Raw genomic sequence first — 22586 nt, 5'->3', positions numbered from 1 at the left:
CGTTGGAGCCACTCCCTCTGCCACTGACTGCACGTGAGGGCTCTGCAGGGAAGAGCATCGTGGGCCCGGAGTCAAGGGCTCTTAGCTGCAGAAATAGTGGTTTATTGACAGGCCAGCTTCCCCAGCCAGCCACTGCCCACCTGTGGGGCTCAGGGCCCATGGGTTGGGCCCTGCAGAAGGTGGTTCTTCAGGCCCAAGGTCGTGGCGGTGGGCAGAGATGCAGCCATGCTCGCTCACTGGAGGGCGGTTTCTGACAGTTCCCAGCAGCTCTGGCAGGTAACGGACATAGCCCGCACCTGGGTGCCCACAGGCAGGGGCCAGCGGGGTCTCACAGTTTGGGATGTAAAAGGTGTTGTGTGTGAGGTTGGGGTCAGGCTGTAGCCCTGGGTGGTCGCAGCCCAGGTGAGGATGCGTTGGGACACGGCCACAGCACTAGGCCGGGCGGTGGAAGAGGCTGCCCGTGCAGAGCCTCCGCTTGAGCTCCTGCCAAAGCAGCTGCCACTCCCTTTGAGCGCCCTTCATGACTCCGCTGTTCTCCAGGGCTCGGCGGGACAGGTAGGGCAGCACCTCCATCACAGGGCCGTAAGGCACGTACTTGTACACGGGGAAGCCTGCCTGGCCTGCACACAGGGGTGGAGGCGGTGAGTCCCAGCGCCTCCGCCCCTGCCCCCTGCCCCCCACCAGAAGCCCAGCTCACCTAGCGGGAAGCTTATCTGGTCGCACATACCCAGAAGCTGTCCAAAGTACACCTGGCAATCGGTGGGGTGCAGGCCCAGCTCCTCCATCCTGTGAACAGGCAGGGCGGTGGGTAAGACCCTCCCTCTCCCCCCAGATCCCCCACCCACAGGGTAGGGCGTGGGCATAGGCTCTCTCCTGCATAGACCAGGCCCCTTCCCTACTGCTGCTGCCTCAGCCCAAGGCCACCAAGTGCCCCCCTTCCCCAGCCAGCCTCCCTCTTGCTGTGCTTGCTCCCCGATGGCCCCTTCCCTGCTGCCCACTATGACCCAGCAAGGCAGACTCACCCAGTGGCCAGCCCTTGGTGTGCCCTGGGAAGCTCTCAGCCCTCTCACCATCCCCTTCTCAAACCCCTCAGAGTTCCGTTGCCTCTGTGTTCCCAGCCCTGTGACCCCACCTCCAGCTTCTCATCCTCCCCTTGCTGGCTGCCCTGTCCGTAAGGCAGTCACTAGCTACTGGTGGCAACTGAGCCTCTGGAAGGCGGGTGGTCTGAATTGAGGTGCACTGCAAGTGTCAAACGCACGTGGGCTTTTGAAGACAGTGTGAAAACTGAATGCAGAGTATGTCACTGTTTTTCTGAAAACATGTTTAAATGGTACTATTTTGGATATGTGGGGTTAATTAAAATGTATATCAAAATTAACTTTTTTTTTAACATGGCTATGAAACATTTGGGGTTAATAGATGTGGCTCGAATTTCCTACTCAGACGTTAAGGTGGGGGCCCCCAACTCTGTCCACACCCTCTCCTATCCTCACACCTCCCCTCATAGGATCTTTAAAAAATTCCCAGGGTTTGAAATGTCTATACATTGATGATTCCCACGTTTTTACCTCTGGCTTCCTGCACGTGCAGATACAGACTCGGCCTATCAGCACCAGCACTCTGTAGCCCGCCCCCATCCTTCCACCCCACAGGGGCGTGTTCAGCCTGGGCCCTCACACCCACCCAGGCTACAGGCTGGGCCTGTTGGTCCCCATCCCTGCCTCTGGAGTCCCCCTCCCTTCTCCTGTCTCAGGGCCCCACCCCAGGCTCCCAGAGCACTCAGTGCCTCTCACCCTGGGCTTCCACATGAGGGGCTTCCCAGACCGTTTCTCTCCTTCCCCCAGGGCTAGGCTCCAAGGTCGGGGCCCCAGTCTGCACCATGTTGCCCTGGTATCCAGCTTACATGTCTCTGTCCCCCGTGAGAGCAGGGCTGCCACCGTGTTGCTGCCTGACGGTGGTGGGAACACTCACGTGGCATCCTGCAAAAACTGACCCCTCCCCTGCTGCTGCCCCTTCCCTGCCAGTGTCCATGCCTGCTGCCATGTGACTAGCTTTGCCCAGCACAGAAAGAGGCTCTCTCCATCTGGCCGGCAATATCTGAACTGGGCATGACTTTCTTTAGCCAACAGAACGATAGCAAATGTGACATGGGCAGAGGCTTGCCCCCTCCAGGGCTTCTGGTAGCCTGAGACCACCTGTGGAGAAGCCTAAGCTGGCCTGTAGGACACCCGACATGTGATGCAGTGCCCTTTGCTGTCCCAGCCACAAATGAGGCCATTTAGGGCCAACCAGACCCCATGTGAATACAGATGCAGGATGGGCCCCAGGCAAGGCCAGCAGAAGCAGCCCGAAGCAGAGCCCAGCCCACACTGCTGGCTCACAGAACATACTGTGTTCAGGCCTCTGTATTTTGGGTTGGTTTGTTAACAGCCAAAGCTAATCTGACTGAGGTCTCTAATGTGTGGCATCAGAGGCCCACACTGCTGCCCCTGGGAAGACCAGCCCAAGGTGTTAAAGGCTCTGTGGACCTTGGCCTGGCGTGGGCTGTGGAGCCTGTGAGATGGGCAAGCACTCAGCTGGCACTCAGCATAGGGGGAGCCGTGTCTAGGGCAGGAGGCCACCGCAGCCAAGATGGGGAGGCCATATATGCTCCCAGTGGCAAGATCCAGAAATCAGGTGAAAGGAAGCCCTTCTGAGGGCAGTTTATAACCTTTAGACGTTTCCCTGTCCTCGCCTAGTCAGTCTGAGTGGACTAGCCTGTGACCAAAACCTAAAACGGGGCAACCACAGGCTGCTGAGATGGTGATGGAAACCTCAGGAGGTCGGCACTGCCAGGCAGGGGCCAGGGCCTCTCTGTGCACATCGTCTTGGGGTGGACCCTGGTGCCGGAAAGACCACTTTTGATCACGGTTCCATCACAGAATTGTACTTTTAAGCCTAAGTGAAAGCCAGCTTTTAAATTTTTCAACTCAGCCCTGTGTTCCTTCAAAAATCAAAGAAACCAAAACTGGGGCTTCCCTGGTGATGCAGTGGTTAAGAATCTGCCTGCCAATGCAGGGGACACGGGTTCGAGCCCTGGTCCAGGAAGACCCCACATGCCGCTGAGCAACTAAGCCCATGCACCACAACTACTGAGCCTGCGCTCTAGAGCCTGTGAGCCACAACTACTGAGCCCGCACGCCTAGAGCCTGTGCTCCGCAACAAGAGAAGCCACCGCAGTGAGAAGCCCGCACACTGCAACGAAGAATAGCTCCCACTTGCTGCAGCTAGAGAAAGCCCGCACGCAGCAACGAAGACCCAACGCACGCAGCCAAAAATAAAAAACAAAACAAAACAAACCCAAAACTAATCTTCTCCGAGCACAAAAGGTGTCCCTGGCCATCCCACGTCCAGGGATAGGATGGGGCGTCCACGGAGGCCCCAGGGATGGAGGGAAGAAAGCGGAACAGTCCACCCGGCTAGGATGCCAGTCAGAGCCAACCACCAGCAAGGAAACAGCCTGACCCCAGCCCAGCAGGACTCCAGAGGGAGCCTCGACACAGTCTGCCCTCCACCTGGCAGCCCCGCTGGCCTCAGCGCTCCTGTTCACAGCCAGGCAGCTGCAAGTGCAGAGCATTAGACATCGTGGCCTTTAGTTGCAGTTTCACACCATGAAAAAGCAGCCCCAGCATGAGAAGGACAAGCACGACATTAATGAATGGTTTAGGACGACCAGAGTCACCCTCCAGGCAGAGCCTGCAAGTGCCTCTGGGTGCACGCCCTGCACCTTCACTACTCGGCCCAAGCCTTGGGCTTGGGGTGCCCACTGGGGGGGGGGGGCCTGCCTTGCTCCTGGGGAAGACAAGGGCCAGCAAGGCCACTGCCGCCACCCAGCTTCCTGTGGCGGGGAGAGGGGGAGCTAGGACCCCTGCTGTGGTCCAGTTTGGGTTAAGATATGAGATAAAAGAACATGGTGATTGGAAATTCCCTGGCAGTCCAGTGATTAGGACTGGCGCTTTCACTGCCTGGGGCCTGGGTTTGATCCCTGGTCAGGGAACTCCCAGAACACGGCCAAAAGAAAAAAATGTATATTTATTTCACCTCATTCCTATATCTGACTTATAAGGATGCTCCATGGGACAGGCGTTTAAAGAGAAAACAGACTATCTTAAATTCTAAACACAGTTTAAAGTGTTGAGAAATTGTTCATAAATAAGGCGATACATCTGAGGGCTCCAACATTTCACAGTTAAATTTCACCTAATGAAATATATTTTTTAATTTGAAACTTTAGTAAGTCTTGTATTAATGTTAAAAACCCAAGTAACTGCAAACAGCCTTTTGGCTACTGCAGCACAACGCCCAGCCAGCCTCAGTGGGTCTGGGGGCCCTAAAGCCGCCACTCCAGTTCGTTCCACAGATGTCCCCCCAAAACCCACTGCCTGCCCACACTTCCTGCCCACCCAGGAGCGCCCAGTGGGAAGGGGGCGGGGCCAACCTGCACAGCGTGAAGCGCACGGTGTCCTCATTGTGCGAGGCCACCATCACTGCGGCCCTGGCGTTGTGCTTCAGCTCCTCCAGGACGTAGTTGAGGCACCTGGGGAGGGTGACGCGTGAGTCAGGCCTGCACAACCCCTGCAGGGGCAGAAGCAGAAGCAGGTGCAAAACAGTGGACGATCCTGGCGTGGAATTAAAAAGCAAACGGGGGCTTCCCTGGTGGCAAAGTGGTTGGGAGTCCGCCTGCCGATGCAGGGGACACGGGTTCATGCCCCGGTCCGGGAGGATCCCACATGCCGCGGAGTGGCTAGGCCCGTGAGCCATGGCCGCTGAGCCTGCGTGTCCGGAGCCTGTGCTCCGCAATGGGAGAGGCCACAACAGTGAGAGGCCTGAGTACAACAACAACAACAAAAAAAAGCAAACAGGCCTCGTGCCATTTGGGGAGGGCTGCCGGGGTACAGCTCTCATCTTGATCAACCCGGGCAGTTCAGTAGACTTTTACATTAAAAAAAAAAAAAAAAAAAACCTTAATGGTTTTGGAAAAAGTAAAACAAAGGCAGAGGAGGTATTGGTTCTGACCCCCAGGTTGCTCCCACGTTAGACAGGATCACGTCGGGTCAGCTCCAGCCCCTTCCCGGTTTCTCCCCCCCACCCCGCCCCTGGGAAGCTCTGAGGCTCCGGGAGCCAAAGAAGGCAGCACACCTGTGGTACATGGCGTTGGTGGCCTCGTAGGTGGGGTTGATAGGGTCCTCATACCCAATCTCCAGGGCGCGGGCACGTTCCTGGGCCATGTATGCGCCACGCACCAGCTTGGCCCCGAAACACCAGCCCTCTCGGCGAGCCAGCTCCACATCCAGAGTGACACTGTCATAGGCGTCCTGTGGGCCAGAGCCGAAAGTTGAGGACGACCAGGATGGGCCCCCTCCAGCCTGCGTCCCATAGGGCCTCCCTGGGGCCCGGGCACTCCCCAGTGTGTAGTCAGCAGGGGCACCGGGGCCAGCAGCTGTGGTGACTTGGGGGCTGTCAGCATCTGCCTGGACCCTACGCACCCACTTCCCCTTGTCCCCGCAGCCCCTATACCCTATACCCACCCTACCCTGAGTCCTCCAAACACCTGGCTGGTACCCAAGTGGCCGCCAGAGATTGTGCTCAAGGGTCCCTGAGGCACACGCACGAGTCTGGGGAGGGGCCCAGAGCCTTCATCAGACCCTTAGAGGGAACCAAGCTAAAAAGGGCGGGAGTAAACAGTCACTCGAAATCTGGCGATTAAGGCATGTTACGTGGACTCCAAAAGCTCCTTCATCGTCCTCCTGCCCCTTCAGCACCCTGTCTGGGGTCTGAGGCCCAGGGGATGGGTCCACTGGCAGCTGGTCCTGGGGGCCTGTCTCCCTGCAGCAGACGCTGGGCGCACCTTGAGGTAGCACTGGTACGTGTTGAAGATGAGTGGTCTCTCCACGTTGAACCTGCGCTGCATCTCCAGCGTCAGGCGGCTGATGGCCGGCTGGAAGTAGGTCTGCTCGGCGTCCACCATCAGCCGCACGCCCACCTCGCTGGCTTTCTGAGGGGCACAGCGGGGAGAGAGGGTCTGTCTGGGGCCCGGGTGACACGGGTGCCCCCCCACCCCGGCACATCCCAGGGTCCTCGACCTGGGCCAGGACGTCCATCCTCTGCAGCATCCTCGTCATCTGCTGTTCCTCCTCCTCAGTGAACCGCGACAGCAGAGGCTCCAGCTGTCCTGTCTGAGGGGGCAGCGCAGTCAGGCCACGGCAGGGTTCCAGACCTGGGCTCTCGAGGCCAGCGCTCCCACCCCTCCCGTGGGCAGCCTCTCGCCCCTGGTGCAGGGCCTACCAATACCCAGTGCCTGGTGCCCGGGACCAGTGGGCCTCATCCCCGCGCCCCCTTCTCCACCCACCACCCTGTTTGTGCATTAAGGTCAGTGTCCTGTCCAGGGTCCCGCCAGCCACACAGCATCCCATAATCGCGCTGCCCGCCAGCACACCCTTCCTCATGGGGCTGGCTGCCCCAGGTCAGGCCTGCACCCAAGGAGTCGGCTCCCACGGCCTCCACAGGATCCTCACGATGGGTCCCCCTCCTGTTCCTGCGCAAAGTTCAGGAAGTGACCCTTGACCCACCCAATCACCTGGAAAGACTCAGCCCCTAGCAGGCAGAGGACATGGAGGAAGAACTGTGCCTACAGGCAGACTTGGCTGGCCACACAGCACAGACGGACATGCAACAGGGGGACGGAGGCATCGGCCCCAGATGGTGGCACTCAGGGCACTGGTCAGGTCAGCAGTAGGCACCCACCCTGCAGGCCCGTGAAGCACAGGGGGCCCTCTGCTTGTCCCGCTTGCCCACTAACACTGCCCAGGTCACTCCCGGCGAGGCCTCAATCACACCCCTCCTGGGCCCTCCGTCACCAGGCTGGAGCTTGTGAAAGGCAGCGTCTGTGGGTTGTTTCCCAAGGCACCTCTGCTGCTTCCTCCCATCCCAGCTCAGTGGTGCGCTCAAGCACGGCCACAAAGGCCCGGTCACCCTCCCAGGGGCAGGTGGAGTCTCATTTTTCTCCCCCGAACACAGGCCAGTCTAGCGACTCCCCTTTAACAAATAGCACTGGGCAGAAGGGACGGCATGGGTCTCCTGAGGCTTGACTAGAATAGGCGACAGCTTCTGCCTGGCTTGTGGGGACACTCATCCTGGGGACCCAGCGCCACTCTGAGGAAGCCCTGGCGGTGTGAGCGGGGACCCTCTGTGACGACCCTGCGAGAACCGTGAGGTGGGAGGCACGGACGCGAACAGCGTCACCTGCATGTTGGGGACCACCAGGTGCTTGGAGAGCTCGGTCCTGCTGTCAATGAGGCTGCCCCAGTCCAGCAGGTCCAGGGTGCTGTGGGAGAAGGCGTGTCAGCATGCGGACACGCGGCCTCACCAAGGCCCCAAACCAGCCCCCTCCCTGCAGGAGCACCCCCAGACCCAACCCCACAGAACCTGCCTCAGTGCTCAGTTTTGAAAGACTGGTAACATGTAAACATGGTCCTCTGTTTAAAAAACAGAAACCAAAACATGAATATTCTTACATCAGGGCCGAGACCACCCAGGCCACATCAGGCTCGGGGAAGAGCTGGACACGGGAGACCAGGCAGGAGGGGACGGCACACTGCCGCCAGCCCCCAGCTCCTCAAAATGAGGCTTGGGACCCTCCGGGATCTCAGCTGCCCTCACCCTTCACCTGCCTGCCAGATAGGTCCTGGGACGGCTGGGTGTGGCACCCTCACTCCACAGCCCAAATAATTCTGTAAGAAGCCCTAGGGTTCGAGGGGGGCCCATGCCCTGGAAGAGGGTGACCAGGATTGGGGGAAGGTATTGGGGCTAAGCCAGAACCTTGGCTGAACCAGGGCGGCCGCTCCCGAAATCTCAGCCCGGGGGCTACTCTTACCCGGACACGCCAAGGGTCTCCACAGTGAACCAGTTCTCAATTTCCATCTGGGACGCGATGCCCATCTTCACCACGCTTTCCTTCAGAAGCGAGAGGGCATTGGTCCCACTGCTGTCTCCCGGCCCTGCTCACGAACATCTCCTGCCCCTGCCCGCTGGCCTGTGATGCTAGGCTGACTTTATTATGCCAGTACTGAGATTGGCTACACTTCTGCCTTGGGTTTCTGCTCCAGGGAGTGTCTCTCCCTGCTGCCCACCCCCCACACCTGCCCATCCCTGCGGGTCCACAGAGCTCGGCTACTGGCAGGGCCAGCCCCCCTCCAAGCCTCCCACCCAGCACTTCCTCCACCTCTGCTCAGATTCCCTCCCCACCGACCCAGCAGCTGGGGGCTGGGCAGCAGGCCCTGGGAACCCACCTCGGACACTGCCTGGCCAATTCCTCCTGGGCAGGGCTCCTCCCCGGCCCACCTTCTCACACCCACCACGGAGAGGCGGCCCCACCTGCAGTGCAGCCACCTCCAGCTTCGTGTCCATGGCAGCCAGCCCGGCCTTGCCCTGCTCTGCAGCCATTTGGTGGAAGAACCGTCTCCACTTGGTCAGCACATCTGAGAACTGCAGCTGCGGACGCGGGCCTGAGCTGCCATCCCAGGCGCACAGCCAGCCCCCTCCCAGGACCCCCATGTAGCCCAAGCCACCCCATCCCGCCTGTGTGCCTGGCTCCCAGGGCCAAGGCACCAGCACACGAGCTTTCACTTAACGCTCACGGCAGCCCCAAGTTCTTACAAACTCCCTGTGGGTGGAAGGTTTTGACACTTACCAGAAACTGGGGTCTCCCCAGTGCGGTGAGCTTAATGGCTGAGAAGCCATCCTCGCTGGCTCCACCTGTGAGAAGCCACAGAAGAGCCGTCAGTGCTGGGGTGTGGCGGGGGGGGACCCTGAGCCTGCACCCGGAATCTGTGCCACTCAAGAGTTAGGACACTTCTTGGGACATCCCTGGTGGCACAGTGATTAAGAATCCGCCTGCCAGTGCGAGGGATGCGGGTTCGAGCCCTGGTCCGGGAAGATCCCACATGCCGCGGAGCAACTAAGCCCATGAGCCAAAACTACTGAGCCTGTGCTCTAGAGCCCGTGCTCCGCAACAATAGAAGCCACTGCAATGAGAAGCCTGTGCACTGCAACGACGAGCAGCCCCCACTCGCTGCAACTAGAGAAAGCCCGCACGCAGTAACGAAGACCCAACGGAGCCAAAAAGAGAAAAAGAAAAAAAAAAAGAAAAAAAGAGTTAGGACACTTCTCATCAACATATGACGGACTTCAGGAGGCAGGCGGTGGCTGTTCTTCCTATTAGTTACCTACAACACATGGTACTGGGTCTACCTTGCACCTGGGCCCTGAGACCCCCAGAGCACGAACAATCCAGCCACCCGATGAGACGGTGCAGTGGCACCAGCGCTTCCTTCCTCCCTCGCCCACCAGGCCCGAGCAGGCCCACGGTGGCCATGCTTCCCGGGCAGGCTGCCTGGCCCTCAGAAGCAGCTCTGGTGGCTGCCTGGCAATCTCAGGCCGAGGGGGGTGGCAACAGGAGGGGAGAGCCCACCGAGGACCCAGACGCCTGGGCTGGCTGACCACCCATGGCAGAAGGACAATGACCCTACGCAGCCCGCAAACACCCTGTACTCGGCTGCTCCGGATGCCCCACCATGCAGGTGGAAGCCAGTGACTCAGCAGGGTTTGAGTTTGCCACGTGGGTCCAGGAATGCAGTGGGCAAAGGAGCTGGTGAGACCTGCCCATTCAATCCCTGCCTGTTTCCTCTCCAATGCCCTCGGCACCCGGGGCTGCCCCTGGGGGTTCACCAAACACAGAAACGCCCAGCAGAGCACAAGCTGGAGGCAGAAGGCACTCAACCACCACCCCCATTCTCTCCTCTGGCTTCTGGAAGCCCACGACACACATCTTTGCTTCTGTGGGGCCCTCCCCGTCTGTCTGCCCCCAGGCAGAGTGGGCAAGGAACCAAGAAGACGCCCCTGGCACTGGACACTGGGCAGCCAGGTGTCTGCCTGACCGCCCGGGGTGCCCAGCGCTGCTCCTAGGAGGCTGCCTCTGGGCGTTGCTCACTCCCACTCCTTAAAGTGTTCAGAAGGTGTGGGACCCACTAACAGGAGGGCTGCTGGGGACCTGATGGACGCTGAGGCCTCTGTGACCTCCCGGCTTAACTCACCTCCCTAGCAGGTGTTCCCACCCAGAGGCCACGTGGGGAAGAATTCTCTGTTAAAGAGGACGTGGCACCAGCTCCCGGAATGGTGTGGCCCTCAGCAGAGCCAGGGGTCATGTGACAAGAGTCAAGCCCCTGCCTGGGACTGGGGGCCACTTGGCCCACTGACAGGCCCACATCTGGACACCTGGTACCCAGGAGGGTGGAGGCGCCCTTCTGTGGGCAGCCAGGCTCCTCAGGAAGGAGCTGGACTCAGGTGTGAGCCCAGGTCATCCTCAGGACCAAGGCCACAGAGATGGGGATGGGGCCCTGAGCAAACACTCCAGGCCCGGCCTTGTGTTCCCACACCAGCATCTCCTAGAGCAGAGGTCAGCCCAGGCTGGGCCTGGTGGATGGCAGGCCAGCGACAAGCAGGACCCCACCTGAAGCCTCGATGCAGCGCAGGAACGTCTCCATATGGCTGTCACACTTGGCCTCGTTGGCGTAGAAGTAGGTGCGGGCGCTGACAACACCATTCCTGCGGTCTCCGAATGCCCGGTGGGCCTGGAACTGCTTCTCCCTCTTACTGGTGCCTGGAGAGGTGGGCGTCCGGCCTGAGCCACCTCCCCACCCTCGCAAGGCCCCATCCCGCCACCAGCGCCGCACTCCAGCTCCAGTCCCACCCCGAGCACACGGCCCCCTGCCTGTGCTGCTCCCCAAACCCGCCCGCCCTGGCGCCCACTCTTCCTTCTCCTCGGGTCACCCTAGTCATGTGGCAAACCCAGGGCAGGAAGGCAAAGCCCAGACCCACCGAGGGCCGAGTGCACCGGCCCCCCAGGCGGGCCGTAAGGATGTGTCAGCCACTCAGAACGACGGCCTGGGTGCCCAGGGACACAGGGAGGAGCCGGGGCTGTGTGCGGGTGGGGAGCGGGCTCGTTCCTGAATGGCTGCCTCCCACTCACCATGGCCATCCCTCTCCGATGCTGAGGTACAGGACCTGCAGGAGGGAAGAAGAGGGAGAGGGTTGCGGTCACGCCACCTCAGGTACAAGTGACAAACGCATCCCATTGAGGAGGCACAGGTGGGAGGAAGTAGAGGCTGAGCCCTGACCCTGACCCAGGAGGGCTGAAGAGGAAGGCATGGTCACCTGGCCAGGTAAGAGTGACTCACGCCACCCCACCCGCCCCCGGCCTCCAGGGTCACCTTCTCTGAGCCTGGCAGCCTACAAGCCCTGCTCCGGAGGAACAACGTGGGTCTCCCCCTGGGTGAGGCCCCCTCCCTACACTGGGTGAGGAGGAAGTAAAGCGATACACAGCCCAGGGCGTGGGTAGGTCCTTGAGGCTGGCTAGCCATGGGGTATTCCTTCCTGTGAGGAAAAGGCGGGGCACGGGCCAGTCAGGGCTGAGGATAGTGGAGAGAGGGAAACCACCAGCTTCCTGATCCCCAGAGCCAAGGAGCGGGGCCCCTTGCTCTGCCCTCTGCCCACAGCCGGCCCCACCTCCACCCACGCTCCTCAGGATTATTTTCAAACCAGCAACCACAATTTATTTTTTTAATGCAAACCCTCCCCTGGCCATCATACCTGAATATACCCAGTCCTAATGAGGACAGGACAGAGAGGGCACCTGTAAGGCCAGACCCAGGCCGCCCCACAGCTGTGGCCCACTGAGGTGGAGGCATGACATGGCACCCGCCATCTGCACCAAGGCAGGGGCCTCATCCCGAGGTTGGCAGCTGCGGGAGGCTCGGACCTGCTATGTCACCACACAGCCCATAACCTGCAGGTATCCACCTTCTAGGCAGACTGCCCTCCACTGAGGGGACACCACTACCCAGAGGCCCCCAGGGGCCCGGGGCCGTATGACGGTCTCAATTAGCATTTCCACAGCTGGGCTTCTACCCTCCAAGCCCCAGCCCAGCTCCAAAGGCACAGGGGAGCCAGCCGGCCACATAGCCACGTGATCAGGGGGCAGTGGCCTATCCCAGAGCAGACAGTACTTAGCATGGGCAGGGCTGCACTCTTGACCAGGCCTGGCGAGTGGATCACGAGGAGACAAAGATGGCAGTTACCAGGCTGGGGGGAAGGGGAGTGTCATGTCACCATGAAGAGAAGAGCATGCTCTGTACACACACACACGTGCAGACACATGTGCACACATGCACACACGTGCAGACACTTGCGTGCACATGTAACTGCACGGGCCAAGATGTGGAGGAGGGAATGGAGTGCCCCCGGGGACAGGGGGCAGGAGAGGACCGCAGGAGCGACCCAGGGGCTTGCAGGAGTGGCAGGAAGACCCCAACCATCCCCTCAGCCACCTCTAAGCTCAGGTCTGCATCAGGTAATTTGTTGGCTGGACACCTTTTAGAAAAAAGTGAAAAGTGAGGGGAGACCACGCCGGCTGCCCTTACACCAGCTCTCCCCTGGTGAAACGCAGGAGGCAGGAGAAGAACACAGAAAAGCCTGTGGGCCCCCAGGCCCTGGCTCCAGGCAGCACCCAAGACACTGTGCACACCAGTCCCAAGGAGCGGCCTCCACCCTGGGGAACAAGGCCAAGGCCTCGCCCCCAGCCAGCCCTGGGTTTGCACAGCCAGGACACACACACCTGCTGGCCACACTGTCCCCAGCCCTCCTCATCACAACCTCATCACAGCCAATCATCGAGAGGAACCCAGCCCTGCGCCCTCTCCCCACGGCCCTCAGCCTGCTGGGGGGACCCTGCGAGGCTCCTCTCCTAGAGTTAGGTTCCTGGCCTCTGCCTTCTAACAAGTGTTCTGGGAAACACCATCCCACCCCCTCCCTGGATGGCTATTCTCCCTTCTGCGCCTCTGGCCTCCTACCTCCTGCTTCCTAACCTGGGGAAGACCCCCAGATCCCCTCCTCCCAGGGCCATGTCCTCAGGGCACATGCTGGGCCTCTTGCATGTTCAGACGCCCCCATCTCTTCTGTGCCTCTTATGGTTATGCCTGGGGCAGGGCCCCACCACCTGCGCTCGCTCCCCGCCCCACCCCACTCCACTCCTGTGACTTTAACTTGGGGCAGTGGCCTCTACATCATTTCCCAGAGCAGGGTCTTCGGGCCTGTGACCCCTCCGTTCCCCACACAGGGGCTCCTGATGGAGAATGCGTGGCATCTCGATGGCGTGCATGTTCGATCAGTGCCTATGAGCCTGGTTCTGCACCCTCAGCCAGGCTCCACCAAGCACACAGGGCTGCCTGGCAGCAGCCCTGCCACTGGCATTGGACGGCGGCCACCACATTAGGACAGGAAGGGACTGCCGTTCACGTCCCAAAGCCCACAAAGCAGGGCTCCTGCAGGACAAGGGGCACCAACAGCAGGGTGGCCCAGGGTCACAGGCTCCAGTGCCCATGGTAGGGCGAAGCCGGCCCTCCTCCCAGTGCTCCCCTGCAGGGCAAGGAGGAAGCCAGGCGGATCGCCCTGGGAAAGAAGTCTTTTCATAACAGAGAGAGAAAATCCCACTGTGAAACCACCAGCCCTCACCCAGACCCAGCGGGGATACAGCCCATTAGTTATTCAACAGGCAGCCTCAGAGCAGGCTGCAGCCCCAGCCCACAGCCCCCCTAGGAACACCGGGGTGCTGAGCTGGAGAACTCCGCCTTCAAGACAGCAAATCACGAGGCAGGGGCTTGGCTCCCCAGGCCAATCCACCAGCAGCTCGGGCCCGCTCGGACATTCCGTTCCCAGGGTAGGAGCCTCATGTGACACCTTCCCCTCCCCTCCGTGCCCCTCCCCTCTCCTCTCCTCCGTGCCCCTCCCCTCTCTTCCCCTCCGTGCCCCTCCCCTCTCTTCCCCTCCATGCCCCTCCCCGCCCCTTCCCTCCCCACCCCTCCCGGCCCCTCCACACCCCTTCCCTTCCCTCTCTGCCCCTCCCCAGCCCTTCCCTCCCCAGGCCAGAACAAACACCAGAGCTTAAGACAGGGCAGGTTACTCAGCAAGCCTGTCCCAAGCCTCACATGGTCAGGGGTGGCTGCTGTCAGGACTTAGGGGCCCAGATGCCAGTGACGGGTGGAGGGGTGCAGGCACCAGCCCAGGAACTGGGCGTTTTGCAAAGAAAGGGCTGGTTCTGCCTGGATCTCCCATGAGGCTCCTACTTCAGGAAGCAGAGGGTGAAATGGTCCTCGAGTTCTGTCCTATGGCCCAGGAGGGTGGGTCGGGGGATGCCCATGTGTCCCCATACTCACTGCCCAGAGAACGGGCCGGGCAGCCAGTTGGTGACCTCGGCAGGAGCCACTGGGCTCGCCTGCCACACGTGTGCTCCTGGCAGCACATTCCCTTTTCCTCAGACCCCCAGGCAGTCTCCACACCTACCAGGTGGGGCCCACCTGCTAATCAGGAAATCATCTCAGGGGCCAGGCAAGGGTGGGACAGTGGGACCTGCCCAGTAGGTCAGAATCCCCAGAAGAGATGCTGCAGGAGAGCAGGAAGCCAGAGCACCTCCAACACCAGTGTCAGCAATCATATTTTGTAAACCGCCGGGTAGCACCCAGCGGCCACCATTGAGTCACGGCCACTCAATTCTGCCCCTGTAGGGTGAGAGCACTTTGAATTTCATATAATTTTCACGTGTCACAAAACATTACTCTTGCTTTGTTTCAACCATTTAAAAATACAACAATGATTCTTAGCTTGCAGACTGTACAAAAGCAGGCTGATCGGGCTGGGGACCAGAGTTTGCTGACCCCATCCTCGCCCCTCCTCCAGCCTCGGCACACAAGGCCTCCGTGGAAGCCCAGAGCTGTTATCCTCACGGGGCAAGAACACAACCCCAGGCAGACCCAGGAGGGCTGCTGTTAGTCATGTGGACAGGGCTCCCCCAGCCAGGCCCAGCCCAGCCCCAGTGTGCTGGGGTTGCCAGCAGGTGCCACGCGGGCCTTACTCCATCTCCTTGTGTTCGGCCTCCTCGGGGGTCAGGTCCTCCTCCACACCGTAGTCCAGGATAGAGCCCACGCCGAAGGCCCTGTTGTGCTGGATCAGGGGCCGGATGGACTCCTGGTCCTCACCAGCCACAAACTGCCCGTAGAAGGTCATCTTCATCAGTCTGTCGAACAACCTTTGCCCCAGAAGTCTCCTGGCAAGACGGAGCAACTGAAAGGTAAAGGGCAGCGGCTATTCTGGGCCACCCGGCCTCCCATGTCCCCAGCAGGACACTCCTGCTTCCCTGCCTGCCCGGCACAAGCCTTGACGTGCTCTCCCCAGGGCCAAACTCGGCTCATGGCCTTGGTTTTACGGTGACACCACCCGAAGCAGATTGCTTCTCTGCTCAGTGACTGTCCATGCCCCACTCCTCATGCAGGGTGGCCGGTCCCAGGCGCTGCTCTTGCCTCCCTGCCCTGCACGCTCATGGGTGACCCCAGTGGCACATGGCAGTCGCCTGACTACCGCTTGGTGGATAAAGAAGTGAATGGCAGCTCTCTCTGGGAACAGCAGTGGGCGTGTTCATAACATTCTCTGTATCCACACCTCTGCAGGTTATGCTGGGGAAGAGGGGGATTTGGTGTGAGTTTCTAGAAGGTGAGAACCCAGATTTTTCAATGTTTTGTTCACTGCTTATTCCAAGTCCCTAAAACAGTGCCTGGCAAGGGGCCGGCCCTCCAGTGGGTGCTGAACAGATGAACACACAAAACTCTGAGTATGAGTTCCACTGGAGAAAGCATAGGCCTGGGAGATGACCATCCACCTGGGACCAGCGGGGACTCAGCACACTCATCCAGGCCGCAGGAGGCCGGCAGCCCGAGAGTACGTGCCCCAGGGGAAGACAGCCTCCCAAACGACTCAGCTTTCTCCTCCAATCATATCTCGCCACACCCCAAATTTCTGCCATCATCATTCAAATGTCCCAAGCAACTGCCTCCTGCCCGACACAGTTCTAGGGTGAAGAAAACAGATGATGGGCTCCCATCCTAGTTGCAGGGAGACCCAGAAGGAGGGAGGGGCAAGATACCTCCATGGAATTCAGAATGGGGGTGAGGGAGTGCCAGCCAGGGCAAGGGCGGGAGGTGTTTGCTAACTTAGATCCAGGGTACGGGGCTTGCCAGGCTAGGAGGTGACGCGGTGCTCCTGCACTGGGGACAGTGGTGGGAAGGAATGAGGTCAAGGAGGGGCAGGGGGATGACCACTGGGAGGACACACCCACCATCTGTCTGGGAATTCCTGTGTGTCTACTACCCCCGGCTCCAGCTCCAAGGCAGGAATAGTCTAAGGTTTCTCAAACCCAGTGAATAACAGAACCCCACTTTTTTGTGGGGAACATCTCTTGGGATCAGGGTCTCAGGGAGCAATCTCTAGTCTAAGCAAAAGCATGAGTCAGTCACACACCTTCATCCACAAACCAGTCCCAAACAGTCCAAGCCTCTCAAAGGCGGACACACCTGAACTGTGGCTGGCACCCGGACGGAGATGCTTAAGGAGCCGTGTGGCAACACGAGGGTGAAGGTTTCCAGGCCATCACCTCTGTCTGTGCCGTGTCTGATTTTATTGCATCTCATTATTTTTATAAAGAAGCAGCCTTTGTGCTGTGTCTGATTTTATTGCATCTCATTATTTTTATAAAGAAGAATAGAAATGGAAAGTGGAAGTGCCAACCCGGGAGATGGGCAGGCCTCCTCCACCTCACAAGAGCCCTAGCCAGAAGTCACGAGTCTGTGGGTCAGAGCACCCTAGCAGGAGGAAAAGCCAGGTCTTGGATATATCAAAGTTCACCCCAGAGGCAGGCCAGGCAGAAACAGGGACCTGAAAACCAGAATTCAGTTCTGGAAAACCCCAGACATCATATACGTCAATTCTGAGGACTGTCAGAAACACAGTGTGTGTGGAAGTGGGCCAACTGTCTACTCTAGGGCCGGCAAACTTTCCCGCCCAGGAACACGTGGTAAATAACTTAGGCTGTGCAGGCCACCCAGTCTCTGTCATAACTACCCAACTAGCATGAAAACAGCTCCAGCCAATGCTCATAGAAGGAGCAGGAGGAAGGCTGATGCTGAGATGTGGTCCAGGGGTCATGGGCTGGTGACCTCCCGCTCCCCTCCTGTTCCCCTGTTGTCAGAGGGAACAACAGTGAAGGCCACTCAGGTAACCTGAGCTGGTCACCGACCCTCTCACCCTGGCAAAGGGGAGGCCAGCCTGTCACAGAGGGCTATGGAAGCACATGGTGCAGGGCTGGCAGTTTTAAGCCAACTCCAGAGCAAAACAGCCCCTTTAAAACCATCCTGGCATCAGGCGTGCCCTGGGGTGGCACTACCTGAGACGAGGGTAGCCCCACCTCTTCCCCAGGTAGGAACGTCGAACGTCCTTCGTGGATTTAGAAATTTGCACCAGTAACACAAACACCATAAAAGACTCAAAGACATGTCTGCAGAGCAAGGACGGGTAAAGCCGGTTCTCTCCCCTCCCTGACTGCCCCCTTCCCCCACACTCTCCTGCACTGGCTCACACCCAAGCACCGAGGCTTTCATCATGCAAGACCTGAATTTTCTAAACCCTTCTCAAAAAGGCCTGCCTTCGGGCAAGTGCGGGCCCCCACTGGGTCCTGAGCCAATGCCACAGCTCAAACTGGGCTCCTGCAGGCTGACACTCCCCGGGGCATGAGCTGCACAGACCTGCACTGGCTCAGCAGGAGGAATTTTTGCTGCAGGCCAGAGCACAAGAAGGACCAGGTTCTGGTGAGCGGCCCACAACTCTGCAGTCTGGCCTCTGCCCTGTCTCCTCCAGCACCAGGCACCAAGGCCACTGTCATCAGTGGAACCACCAGCAATGACGACAGGGGGAACACGGAAGGCAGGCAGAGCACACCGCACAGTTACTGGGCTCCTTAAGGATGTCCCCAGGACACAGGTAGAACACGAGGGGAGCATGGGAGAAGCCTCCTTGCTCCTCCAGGCACCCACAGCACAGTCCCAGTGCACTGGCGCTTGCCCCAGGCAGGCACCCAAGGGACGGTGGAGCTGACATGTCCCTCCCACTGTTGCCCACAGTACCCGAGGACCCACAGCTCTGCTGGCTTCTCTGCTGGTTTTGAACCTAGCCCCTTCAGAGCCACCCAACTCTAGCTCTGCCCTCATCACCCACCCACCTTGGGTGGCCTCACCTTCACCTATGCCCAAGCTGTGGCTTGGTGCTCCTCCTGGGTCCAGTCTCCCTAGCCTCTGCCCGGAGCTAAGGTGCCCTCAGCACAGTCTCACTGAGAAGTCAACACCACCTGCATGAAGCGCCTTCAGGACCCTCAGCACCAACTGGACCCTTGCTTTTAAACTGTTCCCAGGATCACCTTGACCAAGAGCGGCTAAGACACTTCTGCTTTTTACTTCCCCAAAGCCCTCACACTTTTCAATGTAACTGTGTTAAAGTTTCAAAAGTCGGATATTTGAGCAGCAAGCGTCCCATTCTCCCTCAACATTGTCTGTTCAGAGTGACCATGTCTGAGGATCCCCTGGGTCACAGCGTCCAAGAACTCTAGGGTCCCAGGCTATGAGCGGCTCAGTACGGCCAGGCTTCCCTTTGGGCAACACAGACGACACTCAATTTTAAATTTCGGGTGAACACTGTGTATTACTGCAAGCAGCATATAGCTTAATATTTAAACTAATCTTTGTTTTTAGCTGCCAGTAACTGACACGTGGTAAAATTCACGGGCCCGAATTCACCCTTCCTTCCTGACTTCCCGGCCACAGGCGATGCTCCAGAGGCCCCGCTTTCCACTTCGAAACTTCGTAACGGCTCCCAGGACCGGCGAAGGCCCGCGGGGCCCTGGCCGCACCCCACCCCCAGCGTTCCCGAGCCCCCGCACACCTGCTCGTGGCGCGCCAGCAGCGCGGGCGAGGCGCAAAGGCGCAGCACCAGCAGGCTACGCGCCAGCTCCCAGCTGCGCCGGCTCCGGTACGCCTCCTGCGTGTTGCCGAAGTCCACGGCGGGCACTGGCGGCCGCGCGGCCTCGGCCGCCCCGCGCCCCCGCACGGCTTCCAGGCCCTCGGCGTGCTGCTCGCGGGTCGCCGGCGCTGTAGACAGCGGGGCTCGGCGGCAGAGGGCGGAGCGTAGCACGGGGAAGGTTCGCCTAAGACTCATGGCTGTTGTGCATGTGCCCCTGGGCTGATTAAGTACGCGCCGCCAGCCCCGCCCCGCGCTCGGCCCCGCCTTTTCCCGAGAGGCCCTGCCCCGCGCTTGGCCCCGCCCCCGGTAGCGCCCCACCACACCCCGAGCTCGAGCCTCGCCCTCTCCCCCGGAGGCTCCGCCCCGTGCGTTCCTGAAAGGTGTGGGTCGCCTGGCAGGCCCCGCCCACCGAGCGGCGCCACGTGCGCCTGAACCCCGCCTTCTCAGCTAGTGGCCGCCCCACCCCGAGGAGACCCCGCCTACTTGGCTGACCACCCTAGCTCCGCCTGCTCCGCTGGAGGCCCCACCCTCCCCGCCCCCCCTCACACCTGTACACCTGGGCGCCTCCCTGGGCGATGAGCTGCAGGAACTCACAGCTGAGGCCGGGTCTGCGGAGAATCCGGGAAGGCCGAGCGCGATGCTGCTTCTCTCGGGTAAAGGGGCTTTGGGAAGCCCTCCGTCCTCTCCCCTGGCCTAAGGCTCGAGCGTGGAAAGGAGTCTCCTTAGGGGCTTGCCAACTCCGTTCTCTCCCGTCTTTCTGGTCCCACTGCCCACGCAACGGGCAGGCGTGGACCACCAGGCTCCCTTGGGAAGCCCTGCAGCTCCCATTATTCCAATACGCCCTGCTTCTCCCCTACAGGTCCAGCCTTCTGTACCACCTTTGGGGCTGACAGCAAAGCCCCTGCTATGCCACCTTCCACCGGCCACCCTTCACTCCTAAGGGCCTTCAGGGCCTTCCCACCCTCTGTCCCTCTGCCTTGGATTCCCTTCCTTCCAACATCATGCTAGGCCTGCTGTCCCAGCCCCAGATTTCACCTCCTGGGAGGAACCTGTCTTGACCACCCTCCCCATCACTCCCTCTCCCCACACCTGCATCTCCTCAGGATGTTCCTGCACACCCACGGGTGCTGGGTCTGACTGTGTGTGGCAGCCTCACTCCATACCTTGCCCACCTGTTTCACCTGGTTCTCTGGGTGCTCCATGCATCTTGGTGCATTGGACACCCTGGCCTGTTTGGCACTTGGGACTGAATAATTGTGCATTGCAGGATGTCTATCAGCATCCCAGGCTTCTACCTGCCAGATGTCAGTAGCACCCCTCCCCCAGACCTTGCTCATGTCTCCTGGGGGATACCATCACCACGCCCTATATTGAGGGAGGCTTCTTGACATTGTCACAGGCCTCTTGCCCCCCTTCCCCCTATTGGAGTTGAAAAAGGGAGAGACACAGGGGGCAGGTGAGTCAAGGCCCAGGGACAAGAACTTGGGGGGTCCCTCCAGCAGCTCAGAAACTTAGCTCCCCAAGAGTAGGCCAGCCCTGACAGCTGGCCATGGCCACCAGACTCTCCCATTTTCCTGTCATGGATAAACTTCCCTCCTCCCAAAAACCCTTCAGGGACTCCCCGCTGCCATCTGGACAAGGCTGCTGGTTCAGCCTGGCTCATCGGGCCCTCAGTGGCCAGGCCCCGCCTACACCCACCTTACCTCTCACCTCTTACCTCCTCTGAGCTCCAGGTCATTCGCACACTGCTCGCTCCCCTTGCACCCCAGCTCCCTCCCTTCTCCTCCTCAGGGTCGGCTTGGTGGGCACCAGCTTGACCACAGCTCCCTCTTCTTGCACTTGACTCCCAGCCACCTGCTGTGTCCCTCCCCAACTGCCTCTTGATGTGTCTTTATTGAATGAAGAAAGGAAGGAGCACATTTGATGTTGGAAGTTTGATGCCAAGCTCTAGGCTGGTGACTGGGTTGGAGACGTCCTCCAGGCCCCGCCCTGAATCCTGAGTCGCCCTGGACCACACCCAGCCCTTGCCTAGCACCCTGGCTCCTGCTTTACAGGCAGACACCCCGTTGGTGCCATGTCTCTCCTCTGCTGGGCACACAAAGCTGGCCTGGGCTGCATTCCCCCAAGAGCGTCTGCACCTGATTACCAGGATCGGACCCAGGTTCCCAGCCCTCAGCATCATGTGTCAGGACAAAGTACAGCTGAGCAGTTCTGTGGGGACCTGGTGACGCACACACCAATCGGTGTTGGTACTTAGTCCCAGCTGACACACAGCGCTGGAGCTGACCCTAACCCCAACCCTTCCCACCAGCAGCCAGTACTGCGCTTGGCCCATCTTCAGGATAATCTTGTTGATCTCATCTGCCCCTGCCAGTGATCTCCCTCTAATGCACTCATATTAGGGGCCAGGGTGGGGGGTACCACAGCAGCCCCAGCAGTGCCACGGCTCACTGCACTGATAGTGAAGAATGCTGGTAATCATCCACGTCACACACACTTTTGGCAAAATGATTGTGCATGTGAAATGCCAGGTCAGCTCGTGGGCTGACCTTCCCACGCACCTGTCCTCCGACATCTCCATCCCTGCTCTGACTCAGGGAATAGAGGGAGGAGTCTAAGCCAAAACACAGCTGACAAGGTCAAGGCAAGGTCCAGGCAAATCTCACAGACCAGGCAGCACAGTCGTGGTCAGTGCTGGGCCCAGCCTGGTATCGCACCCCAGCCAGGGACAGTCCCCAGGGGCATGTTCAGCCCTGCCTCCTGTGTGGGAGGTCACACTGGGTTCCTTGCCTCACATCAGCACTGGCTTCCTGTCCTCCAGCTCAGGAGACTGAGACAGATCTGAGAAGGCCAGACCTCTGGGGTCTTCGCCATGTGGCAGTCACCTGCTGGTCACACCTGGATGAGGGCCAGTCAGCAAGGGCTCCAAGGAGGAAGCAGCTGGGCGACAGACCCTAGTGGACGGGTCTGTCCCACTCAGTGGGCTGACCCATCTCAGGACAGTCACTGACCTGCTTTTGCCACAGTCGTGTGGCCCGGCTCTTCCCAGAGAGGACACCCTCTGAGTTCCCCCTGCGCCTCGTCTCCTACGGATACCCGGTAAAATGTTTGTTTTCACCTCATTGGTGAGCATGACATTGGAACTCTGTCAAAGTTATTATTTTGCCATGGGCCTCTTACCCGTATTTCCTGAAATATTTGTCTGCCTGAATCGTGGCTCCCCGTCAGAACTCATTCTAATTTATTACAGTTTGCTGCTTGCTCTATACCCATTTTCACTGATATATTTGCTCTGTCTGCACACAGAGGAATTCATTCACATTTGTTTAATTTGGGGATTGTCTTCCTGTTATCAGCCTGCACCAAACACAGGCCAGTATTTGACCCCCCGGAGCGTAAATTCCCTCATGGGCACATCATCCCCTTATCCACTCCCTGCCAGTGTTCATAGATTCTGCCCGAGCTCTGTTTAACTCTGTGATTTTAGTCATTGTTTTTCAGAGCTAGTAAAATATGATTGCATTCCCTGACATTAAGGTTGTCTGCTGATCTCAGGTCACGCTGCTGTGTTTACGTGGGTGCTGTCACTCTTCACCACA

At 59.5% G+C, this 22586-nt stretch overlaps 1 protein-coding gene across 2 annotated transcripts; it reads right to left on the bottom strand.

Annotated features, from left to right (window-relative positions):
* Nucleotides 1–86: 86 nt before the first annotated feature.
* Nucleotides 87–19182, bottom strand: PRODH (proline dehydrogenase 1; the record flags this gene model as incomplete). 2 transcript variants are annotated; one of them, XM_081252023.1, is made up of 14 exons in its annotated part: nt 87–620; nt 698–786; nt 4478–4576; nt 5179–5354; nt 5888–6034; nt 6123–6215; nt 7282–7363; nt 7913–7992; nt 8413–8529; nt 8729–8793; nt 10547–10696; nt 11066–11100; nt 15002–15210; nt 18910–19182. In XM_081252023.1, the coding sequence occupies 14 exons, from the start codon at nt 19180–19182 to the stop codon at nt 433–435; spliced, it is 1803 nt and encodes a 600-aa protein (XP_081108149.1). In that variant the 3' UTR covers nt 87–432. The 2 variants fall into 2 exon arrangements, with proteins under 2 accessions (XP_081108149.1, XP_081108150.1); XM_081252024.1 differs by having other exon boundaries at nt 15002–15193; nt 18910–18991.
* Nucleotides 19183–22586: the final 3404 nt, after the last annotated feature.

This window comes from Mesoplodon bidens, assembly GCF_964165515.1.
Source record: "Mesoplodon bidens genome assembly, chromosome: 13".
NCBI lineage: Eukaryota > Metazoa > Chordata > Mammalia > Artiodactyla > Ziphiidae > Mesoplodon > Mesoplodon bidens.
Note: the sequence above shows the minus strand (reverse complement) of the source record. Positions and strands in the feature narration are given on the sequence as shown.